Source organism: Pollicipes pollicipes, unplaced genomic scaffold (assembly GCF_011947565.3).
Source record: "Pollicipes pollicipes isolate AB1234 unplaced genomic scaffold, Ppol_2.1 Scaffold_4219;HRSCAF=4965_pilon_pilon_pilon, whole genome shotgun sequence".
Classification (NCBI taxonomy): domain Eukaryota; kingdom Metazoa; phylum Arthropoda; class Thecostraca; order Pollicipedomorpha; family Pollicipedidae; genus Pollicipes; species Pollicipes pollicipes.
In genome coordinates, this window is record NW_023596448.1 from 12,872,960 (window position 1) to 12,897,719 (window position 24,760).

Below are 24,760 nucleotides of genomic sequence, written 5' to 3' on the forward strand. Positions count from 1 at the left end.
CATAATTGACCGTGATAGGCAAGAACGCCTTTATGTCAAGCTCCAATCGCTTAGTTTGAGAGAATAACGTGTTGGTAAAGTGACCAGAGTCGAGTACGTGATGCTTGAAGTTTGAGATTGTGCAATTTACTCGTCTCGCTCAGCACCATTGCCTTCTGATCTTCAAGTTGATTTCAAGAGCTTTTGCCGACTACGCTGTCACTACGTTGTTGCGCTGTTATTATAAGGCCCTGGCAGCCATCCACCGCGCACCCGTATGTGATGTTTACGTTTGGCATTTCGCGGACCTAGCAGCCCACGGACAGAGCTTTTCTCATTTTAGTACCTTTTTTTGGAGCAGATTTTCTCCACCAGTGTTCAACGTGACGTTGCCGTTGGCATATGCAGATACCAATATTGCATGGGTTTCACACCATTTAATTGGGATCATGTTGCCAGCATGTTGTTTCCTATGCCAGCCCGAACTGCATAGGAAACAAGACGCCTCTAGGCTGGTTATGCCAAGCATGTCTTTGCCTGATAATTAAAACAGCTTCGTCTCAAGCATCACCATGATCACCATCATGACGCTGGGCACCATGTTTGATGGCCAGCGAATGATACTTTAGTGCAAATGAACTCCTGTAACTAAATATTTCATGGCCATGCCGTACTTCATTTCATTTGACTTTGCTTTTGTGGTTTATCGCATTTACAACTATATTGCAACGGCGTCTGACATCTGGTTGAGGGTGACGATTCAGACGGTCGAAAATTTCGTCGGCGATGGAAAAGGCACCTTTTTATCCCTGCCAACAGACCCCACACACGCTGATAGGTAGAGTACCTAGTGTAACAATGTGCTATGAATGCTGGTTTTGGGTTGATGCCTTAAACAATTGAATTAGCTGTTTACCACACACATTCATTCGGCCCATCTGAAGTTTTCTATGTTACGACCGTTGGGCCCTACGTGTTCCTACCCAAAATATCGCCCACACGATTGAAATAAAAAACGACTTCCTGATTGCCAGATTCCGGAACTCTCTTCAGTACTGTCGTGCTGTAACCGCGCTCGAACCTGACGCGGGGGGGGGGCTTAACTAAGTCCACAGGGTGCGCCACTAGTCATAATTACAGCTCACAGATCAAACCACACAAGCCACCCGGATAAGCCCAGTGTATTAATTCCTAGGCATCTGCGCTTTACTAAGTTGACTGCCACATCCAGGTATGCATGGTTGAATGGGAAGCGAAATGGATAACAAATCCCAATACCGCGCTATATAAAACAAAAATGTTCATAGAGCAAACGCGCCGAAAGTACCTAAAAACCAAGAAAATCTCCACGAGTATGGGTACCGGTCGGCATATCTAAGCCGGTGTGCAATCAGATGTCCTCTAGTAGCATCTTCGAGAACCTTCAGCATTCTATGCTCTTCAAATATTGTGCTTCGAGCAAAACACATAACAAAGTCGTCTCCACACATGTATTAAGCAAACAATTCCCACTGATGTACCAGGTAGCTTGCAGTGCATTTTTCACGGTGTTCAAGCATCAAACTACGAAACGCAGATAATTCGTGGTACTCTGGCCTGGCAGTAGTATTGTACCCAACGTGCAGACGAGTCGCAAAATTCAAGACCGCAACGCCGTCCGCTGCCGTGCTGCTGTGATAGAATTTGAAACATCGCCGTCAGATCATTTGTCAACCTCATACATGGTCCTCGCATTTCGAGTTCCGAACAAAGCAAGCACGCGTTCGCGACAAGCAGTTATCCACAGCCAGCCAGAGGGACAGATGGGCCGGGCCAGATTGATCCTACACCGTCCGCAGACAAACAGGCACACCAGGGCACCGGAATAGCACGCGATAGCAGCCGGACCGGAACAGGCAGGAGACTCGGCGGACGTGTGACGTCACTGGTGCTCACCCGCGGACCAGGGCCAGCAGGGCATTCTTGTACGGACCCGAAGTTTCTCTCTGACGGCAAGAAGGTAAATGTGTAAATGCCAGGGCGTAGTAATCATCGTGAAAGCGTTGTCAGTCTTCATATTAACTACTCCCTATCTCCAATTTTTGCCAACCTATTATCACATCTGTGGTTAACAAAGAGCAGCAAAAAGGTCCAAAGTGTCTGGTTGGCATGGCGGCAATGCGGATACATAGTGCTGCCAAATGGCCAGCCATGTTATGAGCCCTAAAGAGTAAGCGAGAACATATCACACCAATCGCGTCCACGCATAACACTAGTGGCCAATGACGTGTGCCTTCCTGCAAAGCGGCCGAAGAAGAGGCAATCTCTATGCCAAAGGCAAATAGCTCCTTGCTGCCTAGCATTGTCCCGATCGTCACGCCTCCTTGTTTTCAAGCATCGCCCAACAGCTGTGTGCACCACAATGTCGGTTGAGACATTAGCAAACCACCGCACGCTAAATTTCCCCACCACGTCCTCTTTCTCCCGATAAGAATTACAAGATTTCGGTTACTGCAGTGCGAACTCTGAACCAGCACCACCGGTGGTAGGACGGTGAATGGATGGTAACGAGATGACTGCCGATGCGAGAAAAAAAGCTTTGCCTGCATTGGATGCATCGGGGACCTGTCAGCTCCACCTCCATCATCAGTCAAACTGTGTGGTTTTTCGGCCGGTACCAAGTGTCTGGCCTCGGGTGAGCACTGGATTTCAGGGGGAAGCGTTGGCTTGCTCTGTTTTTTTTTGTTTTTTTGTTCCATGTTCTGAATAGATGTTCTTAGGCACTGATCGGTACAGGAATCCAGCAAAGGATTATCGGATTTCATAAAAGTGCAGACCTTTATGACTGAACGATGACGACAACAATGCAGCCATGCGAATGCCGTGTCCATGTTGATTGGTTCTAGGCGAATGCCGTATCCATGCTGATTGGTCCCAGGCAAATGCCGTATCCATGCTGATTGGTCCTAGGCAAATGCCGTATCCATGCTGATTGGTCCTAGGCATTTGCGATGTCAATCGTCAGCGTAATTGGAAGGACCAAGGGTAAGTCTCTGGAGTCAGAAGCACCTGCGACCGATCATACGCGTCGGATGGATGGGACTGGCATCCAAAATCGTGGACGGCAGTGAGGTCTTTCTCGCCACACACAAATCACATGAGCCTATTCCCTGTGTTTACCTCGATTGAGTGATCCAGCTTCTTGCCGTACTTGTCGAGATATTTCGCCTTGATGGCTCCCAGGTCGAGTTCGCTGCGCGAGACTACGATGCGGATGAGGGTCTTGTCGTCGGTGCCAACCCCCTGCATGCTGTCGTACAAACTGTCCGCGTAGTACTCGATCTTGTCCTTGGCCACAGCCACTGTGGAGAAACGGGCAGTGAACGGCGGCAAGGCATGGCCACCACCGACATCAATCACGACATGGCCGATGTTTGTGGTCGCCATAACATCAATTCTGGCCGTTAAAATATTCATCGAAAATGCCAGTAATTCGCGCGCGCACATAACCGTGGTCCAGCAGTGTCAGGCAAGAACAACTACATCCATCTAGAGCCCAACACCAGCAGCTCATAGCGCTGGGCCATCGCGTAATCAAAAGACCAGAGATGAATGGAATGCGAAAACGCCAATACGTAGTCCACAACTAGTTAAAACGTGATTGTTGACCAACTGGTCATCGTGTCCCCAAACCAGCTTTTGGTTCTCGAGACAGTCGACAACAATACAACAATATTGACTTAGCAATGGCCCGGAGGCCTCAGGAACATTTCGTGACCAGCCGACGAGGCGCTGTTTGTCCAACTCAGTAACCATTCTCCGGACGATGCTCCAGTACTCACGGATAATGAGAAGAGCCTTCTGGAAACCGCCACTCAGCTCGCTCTTGATAGCCTCCTGCAGGGTCCTGCGAAGGAAAGGAAGCTCAGTAAGCGCTTCTATTGTCGTTAGGAGAAATAACGTGCGAATTAAAGCAGCCCACAAGTGATGCCTCTAACCATAACAGCTGACAACGTCCCTCGGCAGATTCTGCCATCACCATGACGACTGCAGTTGTCGGGACGACGGTTGTCGTGACGACGGCGGTCGCGTCAACTGCAGTTGTCGCGGACTATGCATACACTCCTGGGTTACCAAGAAAGGAAGACGCATGGTGATGTTATAAACCATTGACGGCGTGACTTAGACGCCAAAGCAATTCAAATGAGTCTCCTTATTATGTCATGATGGTGCTGCAGTGCCACAACCCAGCGTTATTATTCGACGCAAATGGATATGAGGTTTCACCAGAGCATGCTTTTTCTAAACATATCCAACGGTGAGACACTTCCTTCAAGTGAATCTTTTGGAGGACGGCCCGTGCCAACATCTGCACAAACCCCGAAGAAGAGACCCTGTGCTGACAAGTTCCTAGTGGAGGACAATCACATGAATGTAGTTGTTTATCCACGACACCCTGCCCACCTTCGTCCCAAAGTCCTGAAATTGTCATTGCTGGCAGAAAGAGGTTTTATCCAGCCAAACCGAACCGATTTATCCGTTCCGGCGGCTCAGTTGGTTAGAGCGCCTGCCTTCCGATCCACCCACGCGTGGCAGGGTGGGTTCGAGTCGCCTTAGGGCGCTCGCTATTTGCCCTCGACAGGTATGGCCTGCGGCCGGTGTCAGTGGGCGCGCTAAAGGTCAGTTTCAGTTGACGTCAGAGGGCATGGCGGACCGTGCCGAGCATTGCGGTGCGTTAAGCTTTCGCCACGTAATTCTGCCGTTGCCGGGCATTGCGCGATCGGATGGTGGAGGTCAGGGCTCACACAACAAGCGCTGCTTAGCGTGAGCGCTGATCCCAGAAATCCATCCATACTAAGGCTTCGGATCAAACTTAAAAAACAACGAAAAAGATAGGGTGAACATGTCCGCGCTGGCATTTCCTTCACCAAGGGATCACGGTATCCACGATAATAGTCACAGCTTAGAGGCACAATCGCATTGCTTGCGTTTGGAAAGAGCGAGCAACTCACCTTTTCGAGATGGTCTCATATTCTCTCTCGATGGCAAGCAGCTGCGGCAGGCTCTCGCTGGCGAAGATGTCCCTGAACACAGCCTCGTTCGTGCCCAGCTTTTTCTCGCCTGATAACATCAGCAATCATTACGTCAGGACGGGCGCATTCTGACGGGGAACGTTGGGCGTGCGAGGTTCAATAAGCAGGTTCGAATTAGCGAAAACAAAACGCCCAATTAAATACGCCTTTGGCGTGCACGTGGCAACTCATTTCCCACGTAATAGTTGTGAGCTCGGATGACTAACAGATGCATGGGAAGCTGTCACTAGACAAAACTGTCAAGGGCTCATCGGTGTCAACAAAAGTGGCGGTTTTTTCGACCTCCACGTTGAACTCCAGACCACTCCCCGTTCGTTGCTACAACCCATATCGTCCAAAGCTCCCGTACGCCCCCGCTTTAGCTCGCACAACGCCAGGTGGCAAAGCTCTCTGCGGGTCCGGAGCCCGGACGTACCGGCCTTGTAGAGGTCCTGCGCCTGCGCGGCGGCTTTCTTGACGTCCACCTTATCCGTCTCGTCCCGGCTTCCACTCAGGATGGAGACGAGCAGCCTCTCCACGTCGCCCTTCATTCCCTTCCGCACACTCTCCTCCAGCGCGCTGTGGCACTCTGCGAATGGACAAGGCATCAGATGTCATACATCTCGCACAGACGTGTCCTCTGCTCGTACATGCTCGCACGGTCTGTGGACGCGCGGGAGGCCAGATGTTCTACGATCATTTGAACAGACTTCTGCATCCACAGGCGAGGAAGATGCAATGAAGCAAACTGGAGAAGCAGTCAGATGGGAAATCGCTATCATCGCTCCTCTCGGACTGTCAGCGTGCTGTGACGAGACATATCATTTTCAGTGACCTGCAAATAACATAACCTGTCCAGAACTTGGTCACGTACTCCTGGAGTAGGTGTCCTGCAGCAGGTGGAGCTCAGCGTTGTTACGGGTGAGGATGATGTCCAGCACCACCTTCTCCTTGGTGCTCATGCCCTTGAAGGCGCCCTGGAGCTCGCGCGCCAGGTACTCGAAATACGAGTAGGTGAGCGCCATCATCACGGTCTCCAGGTCACCACCCAGGTCCTTTTTCAGGTCCTCGGCGAGGTCCTGGGGGCGGATCAGGTCACGTCACGTGCCCGGCAAGGCCAGCAGGTGCAGGACTGGCAGGTGTCCAGCCACCCCGAAGGCAAAGTGACACGAGCCTCAAGTGTTTGCCTTGGGGCGACACCGGCCGGAATGCGTCGCCCGCCGGACATGGCGCTGCAGAAACCGGGACTTAAGGTCAGCCTGTGGTCGGGGACTGTCTTCAGTTGCAGACGGTGACAACACAGTACGATTCGGCCGGAAGACGTTGTTCACAAAATCCGCTGCAGAGTTAGGTGTCATTTGTGCAGCTCAGACATCGCCCTCAAGGCCGAGCGCATTTCACAGACGCCCCAGACGCCCCAGATCCGTGCTCACTCTAACTCTGTGTACTTGATTGAACATGTCGCCATCCTCCACCAAGGCTATAAATGGTACCGTTAATGGCATAACGTTCTGCCAATTGTTCAATTACTTAACGCCGGCGGAATGTTTTTCGCTTCAGGCTTCACGCTACCTAACAAAAAACTTTCATCCAAAACATGACATCACCTCCCATGACGGAATTGTAAAAACAAAAACTTTAAAACATCTCTTACGCTCTCTTATGCTATTTCTTACGCTATTTCACGCTAAAAACATATCTTACGCTATCAAACGTTTCGGGTCACCTCACCCACCCCCGATCAGGTTTCACCAACTGACTGCCGATTGTTTCAGGTCTCATACTCTACCCCACGAAGCCTTTCAAGCTTCAGCACCTACCCGGCCAAACTCGCGCTTGTAGAACTCGGCGATCTGGACGCGCTGTTTGATGCATCGCCTGGATAGGATGGCGACGATGGGGCCCTCATCAGCGCCCATGCCCTTCATGGCTTTCCTGTTGGTAGCATGGAAATACGGCGTCAGCTAACTGGCTACAGGACAAAAAGTCAAAACTAAAAAAGTCAAAGGACAATAAGCCAAATGACAATGAGTCAAAAAGCGCAAGAAGTTCACTCAATGACGGCGACACTGATCCCCATTTAAATATGTTGGGAAAGGTTGCATTGAAACGGTTCCAGGCAGATTGTCATATCGTATAAACGAGCCATATTGTAAGAAGGAGTGGTGTATGCGAAATAGCGAGCCATCTTGACAAATGAGAGCGCGTTCTAAACCAGAGCATTCCATATTGCTAATTAACAGACATTTAGCGCCTTGCGGTACAGCACATCACAGCACTGGAGACCAGATTACGATACATCACATGCCATCACATGACATATGACATCACATGGCATTACATCACCACCATCACCACCATCATCATCAGCATCATCATCATCATCATCGTCATCATTCTCATCTCATATTTGCGACAGTCGGCACATGCGAGCAGTAGCTGCAGAGCATGAGCATTACGCATTAAAGTTTTTTGTCTACCGCCTGCCTAAGTTTACAACAGCATGCAGAGGTTGAGTATACTTGTGCATTAAACTTGTGGTTCGGGATGCAGCATTTCACCCGATAAAGAGGACCAGAGGTACACTACTATCGTTTTTAAACGGTCGCGACATGGACGGATGTTCTGTAGTGGACATTAGGCCCCGCCCACTTTGCAGATGGCAATTAGACTGACTCTTAACAGCCGAAACTGACTCAGCCACCAAGGGAGATCCACAGACATAGTATTGGCCGTGTCACGTGAAATTCCATGCGTCAAATGCCGAGGCGTGCTGACAAGCATCCGGATGAACACGGTGCCAGCGGTGAAGGAATCAGATGAGCCAAAGGGCTCTTCTTAGCATTGACAGGGCCTCCGGAAGATTTCCTCCAGGCGCGAAACACGGTTCTCACTTGAGGGCGTGGGCATCCTCCTCCGGGTTGAAGCCCTCGTGCGGGACCACGGTCGGATAGTACTGAAACATAGACATAAACGGTATCAGTCTCGGGGATTATAACCAGTTTAGCACTGTCCTATGATACGGGGAGTGCTCAAGCATCGTGAGATATTGTCAGTCTGGAGTACGACCATAAGTCACGCAATGGGATGTATCCATAGGTCATCAAGCAGCAACCCAAAGCCAGCACATGAAGGCCTTTCCCCACTGGTGCTGAAAAGACTCCGCAGGTAATGGATGACCGCTCCGACGGCCCGGAACATCATCATTGACCAGGCATATTCCATGAGACAGACACATACACAACCCGAGATCGGGGCGCGTACAAAAGCACGAAGAAAGGCTGATAGAGAGCACCGATTATCATCAGACCACCTCTTAATAAAAATAGCATAGATTATACACTGTCGAGTGCGCCGTGAGCGCCGGATATTCAGACCCAACACCGCCGTGTTCCACGTGATGCCAACTGGAAAGTGCTGCAAACGAGTGAAACGCGTAAGTGCACAGATGAAGGTCATCTCCGTTGCCCGATTGTGCTCTGTGCAGTAGGGACACAACGGCATGGAGCATTTTAAGCTGCCTGCGCAGGGGAAACTTCCAAAAGAGCTAGGATAAAGCGCCGAAAGACTGTGTCACTGCGGGAAACTGCATGTTGGAGACAGCGCGGCCAGTGTATTTCACCCAGGGTATCCTTATGCAAAAGTACAGCGCCGCACCCGTATAGTGACCGATGTATTTCACCCAGAATACTATTATACAAAAGAACAGTGCAACACTCATATATGTTGAAGCGTGGAGAGAAGGGTGAATCGGGTGGAAAGGAAACGAAATAAATCGAGCCGTGCGCTTCCCTTGATATTGGACGAAGTAGTGAAATAATGTCATCAAAAACGCCTCTGCCTACTCTGTTTTCTGGATCGTCCCTGCGTCCATCGCCACCAAAAAGCGTCAAGCATTTGCATTGCAAAGGCCAAACTACGAAGTATCTGACGGGCCCCTTCTACACCCACCAAAGCAGACGTCAGGAATCATCGCAATGGCACGCGGACGTGATGATGTGAGGCATGAAGGGAAAATAGTCGTCTCTAAGGCTATACACTATTGAAATGTTCCTGTCGTTGACGTTCGGAAATCCCGGCACTTTGACATTAAGCCGTCTGCATTTTACAGCATATCGGATACACTGTCAAAAATGTTCACCAACCCGTGTCGTCTCCATGTTGCCGACGACCCTGTGACGTCACAGCCTAAGTCAGCTGACAGTTGGCGTTAGGCCATAAATAGCACAGGCTCCCGCAACCGGGCGAGTGCACTGCTGCAGTCGTCCCGTCCCTGTTGCCCGCTCGAGCCAGAACAAAGCAGGCCTGAAAACGTAGCTTTACTTGTTTGACCTGGCATAATGACCAGCCACGGGAGAGAAAATCAAGCGCCCTTGGGCGAAGTAAACCACTCTCTTTCCACGATCAGCTGCAGTCGGTGCTGAGACAAGCACCCGATTATTGAAGCGGACATACCCGGCAGCTGCTGTGTTCTCACGTGTGGCGGCCAGCCGCTGTCGTGAGAACATTGCGGATGAGCTTGGAACGCGAATTTTTGTTGCGAAAACCGAACATCGATGACGGTAACCCCCGGCTCTCCCAAAGTGATGCCCATCTGTCTGCGACGAAGTTGGCGAAGCGGGGTGGCAACACAGGCAGGCCCGCCGCCCTCTCCCCCCGCCCCCCCCCCCCCCCCCCCCGATGCCCCTCCTCCCGTCCACACCAGGGCGACACCACACGCTGAGTAAAAACCTCGCTGATCGTGGACAACCGAACAGACGTGCATACAGACACACCACGTGGGGGAGGGGAAAGGGTTAAGGACGGGATGCGTGGCATCCCTTGCCGGTGCCATGCGACACATAGGGCACGGCACAGTCACGCAACGAAAGCGTTGCCGTTTGCGGGAGCGGCCTTTGTCGACTTAGGGACACGAGGGTGTGACCAGCTGAAAAGTTCTCATGGCAGCCGGCAGCGCCTGCAGCGGCTGTTAAGGTTGTGGAATAAAGGTGAATTCGGTTAAGGCCACACTCTGACATACGCTTCTGGCAGGACAGCAAATGCAAATCAAGGCCAATGTTAAAACTGCCACCTACTACGATCCTAGGTCAGTCTCAACACTGCCGTTGTACGTGTCTTTGTGTGATTCAAAGCTCTCTCGTCGTGCTCCTCACCCGCCGTGCCCTTCACCCATGCACCAAGTCGATCCACAGTGCCTCCAGCTGGGGCGTTGGATGCAACGAGTTGCCGTTTGTGTCGATGAGGACGGCGGCGGCGGTCAACTGGAGGTCCTCTGTCGAATTCGGCGCCGGGATAAGGACGCCATGAAGCTGCATGCGCCTTGGGTGAGTGCAGACAACCTTCTGGGCTGATTGATCAAACGGACTTAACGCTGGCAAACGACTACGCCAAGTGAGGGTTGTGGAAGCGCGTTCAGAGCGACAGAGTCGCCGTGTGGTCTAAAAGGTGACAGATGCGCATTGGAATGTGGTTGCAAGCAACAGTCACAAGATAAAAAGACAAGATAACAAGAGTAGTCTTAAGAATGGCATGAAGGGGAGAGCTGCACCAGGAGCGAAAGAAAGTATGACAAGTTCGTGGATTCCAGCTTGTTTAAGTGCATTGTTTGCACGTGTCAGTCACCTTGGGCTATATTTAGCGTTGTCAAGCATTCACGGAGAGGGCGGGGAACACGGCTCTCGCCCCGTCATCTGTCACTAACCGTCACGTCTCCGGTCTCCCGCTCCCGTTACGTCCCTCGCACCCTCCCCCACAATGCCCAGCAACGCCGCCCGAGGACAGAGCGACGGGAGACGCCGCGCCGTCCGACAGCGAGCTGTGCCCTTGACCGTGGAGCTGCCAGATGTCGCTGGTGGGCTGCCATATCGAGATGGCAGCACGCCCTGCCGACGGTTGACCTTGGACCCCAGGCGGCGCCGGCTCAGTCAGCGCGAAGGGTGGGTGCTGAGGTGAGTTTGCGATACGAAAACTACATATGGATGGACAAGTGTTTTTTTTTGTACTTTTTTCTCTCTGCAGAAACGCTGGTGTGTTGCGGTGCAGTTTCTGTTCTGGTGGGGGTTCTCAGACAATATTTAGAGGGAAAAAGGTTAATATCCGTAAATTATCGCGTGCATAATAAGGAAAACCCGTTTAGGGCTAATTTGCGGGTGAGTGTAGCCATCTCTACCTTGCTCGCTCAACCTGTTATACGAAACTTTACACCTGGTGGTGCCATGGCTGACGGGGAAAAGAATGCCTCGTTACGTGGGCGTGGGCTCCATTTCGTCATACCGAGGCATGGCTTAAAAACAGCGCAGTTGACACGCGGCGGTGTCACCAGCGGTGTCACGCGTGCCTTTATGCTACCTCGCGCGCACAGCCAAGCACGCACGCATAACGGTTCTGGGGCGGCGCACCACTCCTTCCGTTGCCTTGGCGGCGCCCATGGGCCTGCAATCCTGGCCGCCATAAATTCGCCCCCAGTCCCCTCGGCGCGGCGGTGCACCGCCCCAGCCGCGGCGTGCAAAACTCGGGTCGTAAAGCGTTACAGCAGCGGCGCCTGCTCGATGCGCGGGGGTGACCCCCCCGCTAGCGCAGACGGTCTGTGAATCAATACAGCCGGCGCCGGTCGCGTGACCGGGACGTGGGACCGGCACCCCGCACCTAGCCATGGCGTGTCCGTGGGACCGGCACCCCGCACCCAGCCATGGCGTGTCTGTGGGACCGACACCCCACATCCGGTCAGGGCGCGTCCGTGGGACCGGCACCCCGCACCCAGCCAGGGCGTGTCTGTGGGACCAACACCCAAAACCGGTCAGGGCGCGTCCGTGGGACCGGCTCCTCGCCAAGTCGTGCTGTGTCCGCTGCCAGTGGGGAAGCTCGAGTGCGGGAATTCGCGTGCATAATTATAATTGCAGGAGTCTTAAAGCCAGAGTTCCTGGCTCTATGTTTCTGTGAGTCTAGGCTTCTACTCTATCAAACATGGGTAACATTGTGCAATTGTAGTCCTGTAATCGCGATATTTCAACTGACTTTTGTCAGTTATTGTTTTACCAAGTGCAAAGAGATCCCATCCATCAGAGATTGGGTTCGCACTGATCGGGTTTAACGATCCGCGCACCTCCAGCTTTTAGACCCGGGTCGAACGCTGGCGGCCGGTCAGCGCAGCGAAGGCATGGTGGTTGGTTGTGGTCTAGGGTTTAAAGGTCACGTTCACAGGCGGCTGGGGAAGCCTTACGACGCGATGGCTGTCTTCCGCTGCAGGCTATGAGAGAGCAGCAGTGCTGAACAGTGTATCCATCGCAACCAAAACAGGCACTCGGGCGCTTTTGGCTGCGGCGACATCTTCATCATGAGCTTTCATGCGAAGAAGAACAGAACCTCAACATGCTCGGAGGTACTGGTTAAAAGATTGTACACGACCACTGGCATGTACTTAAGGGGAGCATTCCACATTTGTGTGAAATTTAGAACTAAAATATCCATTTTGAAGATAATTCCCCGCCACTCGTTATTTTGTCCTTCTAGAGACCTAAACCTATCTAATTTGTGAGCTGGTAGAGCTGAGATAATGCAGGATCCTCCCACCAGACTGAACCTGAGCAGAGCCGGCTCCACATCAGCATCAGCATCAGCAGCATCAGCAGCATCAGCATCAGCGCCAGCATCAGCAGCATCAGCAGTATCAGCTCTAATCAGCACCTTCCTGTGGTTTTAAGACCGCACCTACCCGCAATACACGCTACGTTCTGACATCCTTGAATGAGTGCAAACAGCCATTCCGCTCTTCAGTCCTCATTTCGCGCTCCTTGGACCACGCTCCTTGGACCACGCTTGGACCACGCTCCTTGGACCGCGCTCGCGCCTGTGTCGCTCGGCAGGGCGTCCGTTCTGCTCTGAGCCACCGACCAGGTCTTGTGCGCAATGTCTTTCGGGCGGTCTGCTCGGTCTGACAGAGCAGTGATGTGATGGGACTGACAGCCGTGGCGGCACGGTCCGGACCTCCCTGAAGGTCAGCACGGGGTCGATGCATTGACAGATAGCATGGCGCGAGAGCCGACAGCCACAGCCGACCGGAGCATCGATTCGCGGCTGGCGCCGAGCGTGCAGCAGGCCGCGCACCCCTGACAGGCTCCCAGACTACCGCGGCGCTGGGCCGAACACCCCTGGAATGCCAGCCACGTGGCCAAAACTGCCACGTCTGGCCGAGCACCCCTGGAATGAGCCCGTGACCAAAACTGTGGCCGGGCGGCCCTGGAACGGCTTAACGACCGCCACCATACCTGTACGCGAGACAGCGGCGGCTTTCCTGACACGAATTCGTGACCAGAGTCGCCCCGTCGGGCTGGACACCCCTGGAACTACCACGCGGCGGCGAATCGCGCACCCCTGGAGGCCGGTGACTTCGGGTTCACTCACCGCCACTCGCATCTCTGCCCCCCGGGCAGCAGCCGAGTCCTCCGGGCGGCGGTCCGCGGTCCGCTGAGGACCGGGCGGTAAGCGGATCACGCCCCACACGGCGCATTGCTCAGAACCAGGCGCTGAGTCACCGCTGAGGTAAGCCGAGGCCGCCTCAATGGTGATATCACATTCGGATGGCCGGATATTGTTTCACAGCAGTGACCTTATTTGGTGATACGGTTAGGGAAAACGTCAAACGGAGCCATTCCTACGCAGAAATTCGCCGCAAAGCTGGAATATTTAAAAGAAGCAAAGACGCTTGTAGATTCATTTGGTAAGTCATCATTCAGCTCAGTAAAACTTACTCATCGATGTGTTGGTGCAAGTTTTCATTAAAAGCGTATCGAAACACGGTAGGCGTTAATGAACGATCAACTTGGTTTTGCTGCGTAGTCTAATCTTTCAGAAACCGTCTAAAAAACAAACAACGCTCGTTCGGCAAATGCCTACAAGAAAACATGCAGCAGACCCTGGCTTTGCACACAAACACAAGGCGCTAGACGGTAAACCGACACTGTTTGATTGTCTAACCCGCGCGGCGGTACGGCGACGGCGGCTCAAACCGCACTGACGCGTGCCCACGTGGACACGTGCCGTGCCAACGTGTCCCGCCCGACGCAGGGACGAGCCCGCGGCGGCAGGCGGCACCGTAACCGCGCCGGAAGTCACATGCGGGAGCGGTCCCCGCCGAGCGCTCCTCCTCAGGACGTGCCGCTCCGGCTCGGCGGGGGTCCCGGCGGTGCAACAGAAGAAGCAGGGGAGAGGGCGCTAGATGAGATCGAAACAATGGACAGAGTTTCTCTTCAACACGGGCGAGCGGAGGAGAGCGAGAGAGAGAGCGAGAGAAGGAGAGGAAGGACGAGAGATGAGATGAGGAGAGGAGAGAGGGGAGAGAGTGAGATGACAGAGAGAGACGAGAGAGAGAGAGAGAGAGCGAGAGAGAGATGAGAGGGGAGAGAGGGACTTGTTTTGAAAACAGCGCCTGTTCTGGCCGTGTCTGTGTAGATAACGGGGGTGTGATTTACCCTCTCATATACTGGCACTGGTGGCGCGCGAAATGACACCAATGTTTGCTCGTGAACATCGTACGACATCTCCGGAGCCGATGAGCACCCACGGACATACGCCTGATAATGCCCAAGCCCAGTGTAATTGGTGCATATTACTGAGCCACAGCTCGTCTGGTTCATCTCGCACACGCTGCTAGCAGCACAGCGAACAGGAGCCCGACCCGAAACGGGACTGGCCCCTCTGACGTCAGCACCGACGGACGGCGGCCCGGTGAGCTGACGTCATCACATACGGACACGACTGGAATGTGACGTCATTACATACGGACACCACTGGTCTGTGATGTCAACACATACAGATACAACTGGTCTGTGATGTCATCACATACGGACAATATTGGTCTGTGACGTCATCACATGCGGACACGACTGGTCTGTTGTCATCACATAGGACACAACTGGTATGTGACGTCATCACAGGCGGGCACGACCGGACTGTGACGTCATTACAGTTGGACACGCCTGGTCGGCTGAGCCGGCCGCCCGACACTGACTCACCGGCTGGAAGCCGTGGGCGTGTCTGTAAGTATGGACAAGTCCCTGTCTGGCAAAACCAGCTCCCTAAACGGAGGCTTAATTAATGTAAAATAAGTGCAAACGGACAAAACACAGGGGAAAACTTCTAGAAAATCGGTTTTCCTTATGCGTAGCCGCAAACACATTCTGTATATCCTATAATACCCACATTCATGCGTTCAGTTGGATCACACATTATAAACCATTGATTCAACGCGCACAGTTTTCCATGATATTGCAATACATTTTCTGTAGAAGAATTATTCAAACTGGCCTATGCGTATTAAAGAATCGACCTTTGGCTCAGGGCGCTTAATGGCTGATATATGCAGTTTATTGTGCTCATGGGGCAATAAAATGGCTGATTACAGGACACATGTGTATAAAGTAGTGACTGAATACCTCTCGACTTGAACGGTGTCGGATATTAACGTTTGTCCCCTAGCCCCACTACCAAGAGCCCTCGCGGAATCTGCGATCCATCCATGCGTATCTAATTTGTAGGTATAAGGAGTGTTTGGTGTGTCCATTTGTTACGCCCGACGAAGAACAAGTTTACGAAGAACGAAGTTTACAAAGCGAGTGGGTTTGTGCCCCAGGGTACAAGGCATGCTAAGACTGCTGGCTGCAGCACTGCCCCGGCCACCAGGCGGGTCGCGACGTTCCATGGGCGCGGCGCGCTGGAACGCCCACCTGTCCCGGCGCGGCGAGCAGGGGCGGAGTCAGGCACAGCGGGCGGGACGGCAGGGGCGGAATCAGGCACAGCGGGCGGGGCGGTCGACAGAAGCGATGCAAAGCATGACGACAATGGGAGTGACGGAAAAAGCACGATGGTTAACAGCTGAAGGTTTATCACCGCGCAGTTGGCTGTGCTAACGGTCTCGCACGATTCGGTATCGGCACATCTGGACAACATCTGTCCCCCGTCCCTAGTCGATATCCAGCACCGACTGCCGCTAACGGCGTCGGCATCGACAAAGCCTTTGGAAACCATGAAGGGAGTCGCTTGCTCTCACCTCTGACGGAATAAACGGGAATCAAATCTGCAGACTTTATTGCCAGGTCATGACAGATGCAATTCATTTTGGACATCGACATGGAGGCTCGTCCCGCGCAAAGTGATACGCTCCGTCCCCCTAGCCCGGATCCGCCTGGCACTCAGTCGCGGGGACAGCGCCAGCGCCCCGCAGCCGCCGTTTCCACGGATCGCGGCGGCAGCCGGCCGGGCGTCTCCACCTAGCAACAGCGGCGCAGGCGGCGGCAGGCCGGCCGCCCTCCCTGCAGCCTCGACAGGGGGACATCTGCCGACGACACAACCACAGCCCGGCTCGACGCCGCCGTCCCGACACTCTGGGTGCCCGTGAAGGAGTGGGGGGAGGGGGACGGGGCAGGGCGGCGCCAGGTCGCGGGATCGATTCTGGCACAGCTCCAGGCTCTGGGCCACTCCCTGACCAGCGTATGAGGCTCCGCAGGGAGCTGGTCGCGGTATAAATAGTGATTGCTAGCTCATAACTCAGGTTCACGCTCGAAGGCAGATCAAGGACCGGTGAAAGCGATCAAATTCCAGTGCGCGAAGGACGGCGTTTGCGCTCAGAAACACGACACCGGCCGCCTCACTGGACGAAACGTCGGCGCGGTGATATTTTCGTTCGACATGCGCGGCCGAATACAAGCGCGTGTTGAACGGTCAGCAGAAGCCGACCGTCTCCCAGTACTCACCACCATCGTAGCTGCTTGCGTAGCGCGCGCTGGACGGAGAGGGTGCGAGAACCGCCCGGTAGGCCTGCCCGATTCCAGTCAAGTACTCTAGAGGTGGACAAGAGCGAGAGCTGAGCGTTGCTCCGCCGTCTGGTACTCGTTGGGCGACTGCCGACAGGCGGCCGGCCGGCCGTCGGGCGGCGGGGACTGTCGGCGTGCGAGGCAGGCAGGGGCGAGCTCAGGACATGCTTTGGAGGGTCCGTTGCGCTGTTATGCCAATTGTACTGGCAAAAGAGAGCCATACTGAACGTAATTTTTTCTCATAGTGAAACATGGGCATGAACGCGGGTCGGGGCTCGCATTTAAGCCTGCTGCTGAATTTCAGCCTTGGTCCTGCTGACGGTTGCAGCTCTGGGTTGAGAGAACTTGTCGAAGGGTGCGGCAGCCTGGCACGGTTTTGGTGATCGATGGGCGCGGTATGTGTGGTGTGCAGGGGTCGACTTTGACTCTGAAATTACATCGCAGTAAACATATGTACAAGACAGAAAAGGAGAGCAACACGCTAGTCCCCATTGACGAACAGCGTGAAGTTTACACCGACAAATCGACACTTCGAAATGAGTGAAGTTTCATGTGACGTTCGGAGCGTCGGTGATCTTGTGGACCGGACCTGACAACCCGCACCACCAGCCAGCTCACCCATGGCGTGCGTGGCGTGTTTTCTCGATATAACAACACACGGTGACTCGCTCACCGGCCGCGTCTCCCGCGCTCTATTGGCATTCATCGACCCCTGGCGGCTGTGTGTTATGAGTCGACCGCACGACATCCGCGGAAGGGCGTGCAGTGTAGGGAGGGGGGGGGGGAGGGTGCAGCAAGACCCCGCCCGGCCGATGGTGGACTGGTCACGCCCTGAAGCGTTGACAACGAACATCAGGCGACTGATCCGAGCGGGCGGGGCGGGGAGGGGGGCATGAACAACCGTTGGTTGTACGCAGGCGTAGACAATTGACTTTCAAATGCTGAGAATGTTAGCCAGCTATCAGGTTGAAAGGCTTAAAGGTGTAGAAATCGCAATGCAGCGAATGTGAAAAGCTCACGGAAAAGGTAACCTCAAATCACTCAGCGACTCCTGCATCCCCGATTGAAACGTCACATATTGTTACTTAAGATCAAGCCGTGTATTCTTTACTTATTGTAACTTGTATGTAATGTAATGTGACTTGTAATGTAACTTTACTTACCTGTCCCGCATTGTTGGGTCATTTCTACGGATGACAAATGAAAGAATATATCACATGGTGACTACGGACAAACTAAGACGCATTAAAACAGCATAAGTGCACACATGGTTGGGCTTCTTAAAGCACGAAGAATCGCTTCTTCCAGTTAATTCATCCATTTATAATGCTGAGAAGTCGGCTTGTGAACAGCGAGTTGCTAGAACTAGCTACAGCCGTGCCATCGCGGCAACGCCCTTGCCATTGCTACGCATTGATTGTGGGCAATCGATGATGATGTGTGGAGGCTTTCTGGGCGCGCCGGCCACTGAGACTACTTTGCGCTCTTGTGAGCAATCGTAAGCGCCCTATGCCCACGTTATGAGGCATTGCATGATCAAAAGAGAGCCTGACCTGATGATTTACTGTAAACACTTAAGACGACGAGTTATGAGTAATGACGTCTCTGTTTGCACGTGCAAAGACCTCGCGACCGTGTGATCGATAGTTGTGTGGTGCCCGCACCTGGGGGTGTGTGTCGCAGGGCGAACGTGTCACATCCACAGTAACGCCAGACGGCGGGGAGCCATGGAATGTTTTGTGGTCCCACTCGAGCGGTGTGTTGTGAGAGAACAATGGAACGCGCTGTGTGTACGTCTAAGGTTCTTGCTTGCGGGAAGGGTGCCGCTTTTGAAAGTCATTTCGAATTGTCCACGCTGTTTGCGAGGAACGAGTTATATTGGCACTATACGCAGATAATGCCGAGCAATGCACCTGTGGGACCCACATCGTAAATTGGTAAATGCTCTAGCCGAATTTATTGCGCAAAACATTTTCAAAGATGTCAACAGCACGCCAACCAGGGGTGTTACTTTCAAAGATCGGTGTTGAGGGGTAAGGGGAGTTGGGAAGGACTAGGCCGATTATTCCGGCATGTTTGATTTGCATCTCCAATGTCAAAATAAAAGTGAGACCTTCTTTATATTTGGTCGATTCCAAAAGTGTTTGCTGCTGGAGAACCTCATCCCATATATATTTCCGTTTGGTTCATTTCAAACCAACGTGAAGCTGCATTTTTGTGACACGCTTATAATGGGGTGTAACCACAGAAAAACTGCAAACTGAATGGTATGACCAACGCAAATACGTCACATTCTTTATTGATCAAAGGTGAACCAAGGCGCAGAAGCACGCGTTTACTCGATCACTATGAACTTATATGTGAACGCGGAACTGAGCTTGCACGACTTTCTCCACCGACATGGCCAAAGCTTGAAAGACAGTTTAGGTAATGGATGGTAACCAGGCGGGTTCCAAGAGTGGCCGTGCAGGTTAGGTAAAGGATGGTGACTGGACGAGTCCCCAAAATGACCTTGTAGGCTAGGTAAGGGATTGTGACCGGACGGGTCCCCAGAGTCGACGTGCTTACAATTGCCCTGACAAATGCCTTGGCATGTGTCGGAAGTTGATAGACTGGGGGCTCCTATCCTCACTTCACAGATGCCAAAATCGCTTCTGGTTTCAATAACCTAAAATTATGAGCACATTATCTAACATTTTTGAACTCCAGGTTAGCTGCACCATGCCTCAACATGCCACTCGACAACCTCAGTGGCACTCAGTTCTCAAGCACAGGACGGCGCTCATCCAGTGAGTATTCTGAATAACTAAACAGACCATCTCACCCCGCATAAAATACCTCAGGTATGTATCCGTACTCGGACTTACCAACTGACGAAACAACGTCGACTTCACCGAAGTTAAGTCAAAGTGTTTAACGTCTCTTGTGCGCGGTGACTGTCGACACAAATGTAAAATCATCCCGAATTCAAAGCACATGGTGCGAGTAAGGTGCATTACGCCCGTCGTCCCACGTCTGCCACGACCGCTGGCGGTTTGGCAGCTCACGTGCATACTTGCCACGTCCAAAGGCTCGGATGATCGCACAGCTGTCTGTGCGTCGGCGTCCGGCTGGATGGAGAGACGATGCGCTTGATGACATTGACTGTAATCATTTTTACCGGCTCACTGTGTGCACTTTTATCATTGGACTCAGCATCAATGTCGACAGTTATAGATAACCGTCTTCGAGAGGGTGCAAAATGGTTTCGAAGCCGGTGCGCCCCTTTCGATGAATGTTTCACAACTGAATATATTGAAACAAGCTTCAGATATTATGAAACAAGCTCAGTTGTATCTACTGTATGCTTTATAAGTGGGAAAGACTGCACACTTCTCCGCTTAATAACTATTCCCCCCAAACGTGCCCTGGTTTGATTACGTCATCATACCTTGCACGACATTGATTAGAGGCCAGTTGACTGTCGTTATATTTGAAAATCGCGCCCACAAACGCCAGATATGAACGCCTCAGTAATAAATTTCTCTTGGCCTTGATAGCCGCATGGCTTATGAAACGGCAGGATTTGATTGACGTTCTTATGACGTCATCAATGCCAAGGTGACTTTGAAGTTCTCTCCCCGATATACCTTTCCCATTTTCGCGGGCGTATAGCTCAGAAACTAGAGGGGCTGAAGTCTTAAGAAAGGCAGGATTGTGAATAGCACCGAAAGGCCTTCGTGATTGCTGGTTCACATCAAAATCCGATATAGATGTGGAACACTCCCTTTAAGCGCCAAACCATCATGGCATGGGGTAACCTCCAGAACTGCATCTAAGTGTTCAAGTCAACGAACGTTTAAAAGCTGGAGTCCGTCTCGGATTTGAGATGAACGCATCACCGTCGACAACATCGGACTGACAATCGACCACCTGTAGCAGGTTGAGCTGTACGGTGCCCAGAACTGTTAGGGGCCCGTATGGAACATCCTTTATAGTAACGATTTGGTGGATGTGGAATCTTTGATGACCACCATTGTCGCTGCTCGTATTTGCATTGATTTGGCGGCCGAATGTCACTAGAGTCACACCTGTGTGATAAATATGCTCTCCACTGTTCAGGAAACCGCTCGCCTGAAAAATCTGTCCGAGATTTCTCTGGATTGTAACGTCAATTAATGATGTTTTTGTGCGGAAATTATGCAGTTCAAGGTGACCCAACAAAATGCACCGAACAGATGTATCGTTTACAGGTCAACGAAGCTCTGGAATACAAATTTGAAAGCAGCTGGTTCTGCAGTCAATGTCGACCACATTTTTGGTCCTATCCCACATGCCTGCATGTAGAAAGGAGTTCTAACATAAAATGAGGGGTGCCATTTAATTCTATTGAAACATGCAACGTCGCTTGTCAGGCTGTAGCGGGGAACAGATACTCATGAAAGATTATGAAACGGTATCGGTATGCAGCTCATAACTTCTTGCTATTTGAAAGAAGGCATAAAATAGTCGCCATTCACGTCTCCGCAATAGCCCATGCCAATCACAAAGAGCATGGGTACACGACAAGCGAGCATTCTTTGCTCCTGCAGGCACCAGTGCAGGCACTTCCTCCGACCAGCGGACCGGGACGCTGACGTCACCTATACCGCTGGGGCGGGGGGGGGGGGGGCTGGATCGTGGGCGACACCTTGGCAGAGTCGGCCAGACCACGTGACTTGTCGGGTGACCTCACCGCTGACGTCACTCTGTCAGGAATTCGAGCCGCAAGAAGCGGCGGCGTCTCAGCCGGCTTGGCTCGTCGCCTCGCCTGCAAGTGGTGCGGTGCTGTTCGTCATGACAATGCCCCGCTCAGACAATGCGCGACAGGCCTGTGTTCTCTCGCTTCCATCAAAGACTTTCTCTACTGCGGGCTCCACCCGACTGGCCTGCTTTTTGTAGGGGGCTTTGTCATAATATCCAATTACAAGACATCAAAGCATAAGGACGTAATTCATGCCTGAACTTCCGACGAAATACCTCGGCAGTCTTTTTCGTTCGTTTCGAGTAGGGACGTGAGCCACGCCGTTATCCGGAGTTGAGTTTTTGCGCGTTTCATTTTTTCACTGAATATACGTTTTTCCTGAGACAGAAGAAATATTTTTGTCGGTGTAATAAAAAGACGGAGCCAGCAAGCATACACATTGTCTACTTTATGGACACTTCGCGGCCATTGCTGTACAACACAAAATGCAGCACTAGGGACGCATCAGAACAGACCCCCGCCCCTGCCGCAGCCATGATCCGCACATCCACCGCCCACGCTGAGCGATGAGCCAGCCGTTTCCAAACCAGTGCCGCACCCTGCCGGCGAAGCGAGTACCTACAGTGGACGCCCCTCTTGCCCACCTCTAGCCGTGCCGGCCGGCGCCGGTGGGCGGGGCGCCACGTGCGCGCAGCGCCGCTCCAAGGCTGCCGCCTCCAGGTAAGGCCGGCAGCCGGGCAGGCCGAGGCGGCGGCGAGAGAGTCGGCGTTTAGGGCGTCCAGCCTGCCTGGTGACACGACCTCAGGTCACCAGCACCACACTCCAGATGCGCGGCTGTTCCGTTGCGTGTCAAGCTCTGCTGCTTCCTTGGTTTGCTGCTTTGGACGGAGAGTGCGCCTCACTCGTCCCGCCAAGAAGGCCGATCGAGGAATCTTGTGGAAATGCTGGTTGGTAGCGGCGGCATCCGTGGCATCTGCCGCCTCAAAGAAGGATAGCGGTCGCTGCATTTCATATGAGGATGTAGATCACGGACACTAATGACGATGAATGTAGTTTTTTAAATGATAGTCGGGCGTAGTTGGTTGCAGTTTAACTTGGTAGTCCTATTTCAGTTGCAGTCACCGGTCATTTAGAAAATTCGAAGGAAGTTTATTTCTGAATCGATCGACGCATCCAAGAAGCTCAATTTAGCGTGATATTTGCCAGGTGTAGACTTAAGATGTGAAAACATTTTTTTGGACACACTGCACTGCACTAAGCCAGCGGTCATGCACCTCACGGGATTCGAAAGTTTGAACAGTTTGGAAGACAATTATGCCTGCCATGCATGGGATGTTAACCCTTTCGTGCTAGATTCGCCGTTTTATATTGATCTGCGTTCGAGATCAAGACTGTGAGGGAAAATCTATATATTCGTGCCTCTGCTAGATATGTTTTTACCTTTTATTTCCGACGTTCTTGCGTCCATTTCGTATCTCTGTCTTCAGCCTACGCTTGAAAGCAGTGAGAGGGCAACGACATTTTGCAACGCCTGTCTTTTTGCAGAGTTGAATAGCTGCCAGTGAAGTGAGTGGTGACTGGTGCGATTTCGCAACCGGCAACCGGAAGAGATGTTCCTAGCCTAGTGAGGCTGGTGAGTGAAAGACGTGAAGAATTTCTGCTGATTCCTAGGAAAGGCGCCTGAACAATGTTAACTATAGAAAAAGACGCTCCTTGGATGTGGGATAGTGAAGAGCATAGGTAAACCAACGACTCAGAATGTGGGGATCCAAAACCAACGTTGAGGGTAATTTTTTCGATGCTTCGTTGGAGAGTTAAAGGGTTTTCCATGTTTGTTTAGGATTTTGAACTGAAATAGCCATCTGGAAGATTATTAGGTGCAGTTCATAGCCTGCCATTCTTGAGACTTAAAACCCTCCAGTTTCTAGGCCCAAATTTTACCCAGGCGTCCATAACGTCACTTTAATGAAGTCATTCCACTGACCATGCGGCGTTTAAGTCCGAAACAATTATAAGTGACGAGTTGTTCTTATCTGGAATTTGCGAGCTCGATTGCCGATATGCCGGCTTCAATCGGCTCTCAACCAACGCCATGCAAAACACACCAGATTGTGACACAACTTACGTTTTGTGCTACATATTACAACAGTTGTACATTGTTCCTAGTTTTTACGAGAAAAAAATATTTGTAATCGAATAAGTTAAGAATGACGCTTTAACAGCGTATGTAAATATAAGCAAGCACTTTAAATCACGCATAGCTATGCAAAACACTGCGAGAAAGGAACAAAATACGAGCACCAAACAATATTTGTTCAGTACACCTTCAGTATCGCCGCGAGCCACCTCTCGAGAGTCTCAAGAGCTACAAGTAAGTGCTGTCTTACAAACGTTCCATGACGCAATCAAACAACAACGTATCGAGGAGCACATTTACTAAAAACATAAATTTTGCTGCGTAGAGAAGACTTTTCCCGTTAAAAGTGCACCAATATTTGTGAGTGAGCTTATTTCATCATATCTGATGTTTGCTTAAACATCTTCAAATGCGGAGCATTCCCCTTAATGTTCACAGCCACGGAAGGTTGGGACGCCATGACACGCACAGCCTACGCCTGCTCCTACGCCAATAGTAAGCAGAATTTCGTCAAATAAACCACAGTTCCTTAGATCAGGAGCACAACCCCAATTTCTTATTCCAAAGCTCGCAACGTAGCCGACATTTGCCTGAAAGCATGCATGCATATAGAATAGCTATGATTGGTAGTACATGGCGCCTTTGTCCCTAACTAACCCCCATCTCACCGAGCCGCCAAGCAATTCCACCCTGTCGACAAGCCGTCTGCGTCTAGTGCCACACTTGCCTCGAAGCTTGAGGTGGCTCTGGCGGTCATGGCGTAAAGAACTTGAGGGAACTTATGGCTGTGTGTTTGCTGTATGTGTATATATATATATATATATATATATATATATATATATATATATATATATATATATATATATATATATATATATATGTGTGTGTGTGTGTGTGTGTGTGTGTGTGTGTGTGTGTGTGTGTCATTGGGGCTTTACGACGCACTCAGCTGCTGAGGCTATATGGCGTCGCCTGCCTCTCACCCTGGCAGGAAGGGCGGGCACCGCGGGGAATCGAACCCCGTGCTGTGTGTTTGCTGAGTAGGCAAGCAACTAGTGGACAG

General features: G+C 52.0%; 1 protein-coding gene across 1 annotated transcript; it reads right to left on the reverse strand.

Moving 5' to 3' along the window:
* Positions 1-1,451: 1,451 nt before the first annotated feature.
* Positions 1,452-16,915, reverse strand: LOC119095495 (annexin A13). The gene is made up of 9 exons (XM_037218332.1): positions 16,778-16,915; positions 7,925-7,986; positions 6,851-6,965; positions 5,905-6,109; positions 5,467-5,619; positions 4,971-5,079; positions 3,801-3,865; positions 3,139-3,320; positions 1,452-1,964 (listed from the first exon to the last, which is right to left on the reverse strand). The coding sequence occupies exons 1-9, from the start codon at positions 16,781-16,783 to the stop codon at positions 1,911-1,913; spliced, it is 951 nt and encodes a 316-aa protein (XP_037074227.1). The 5' UTR covers positions 16,784-16,915; the 3' UTR covers positions 1,452-1,910.
* Between the last annotated feature and the right edge of the window lie 7,845 nt (positions 16,916-24,760).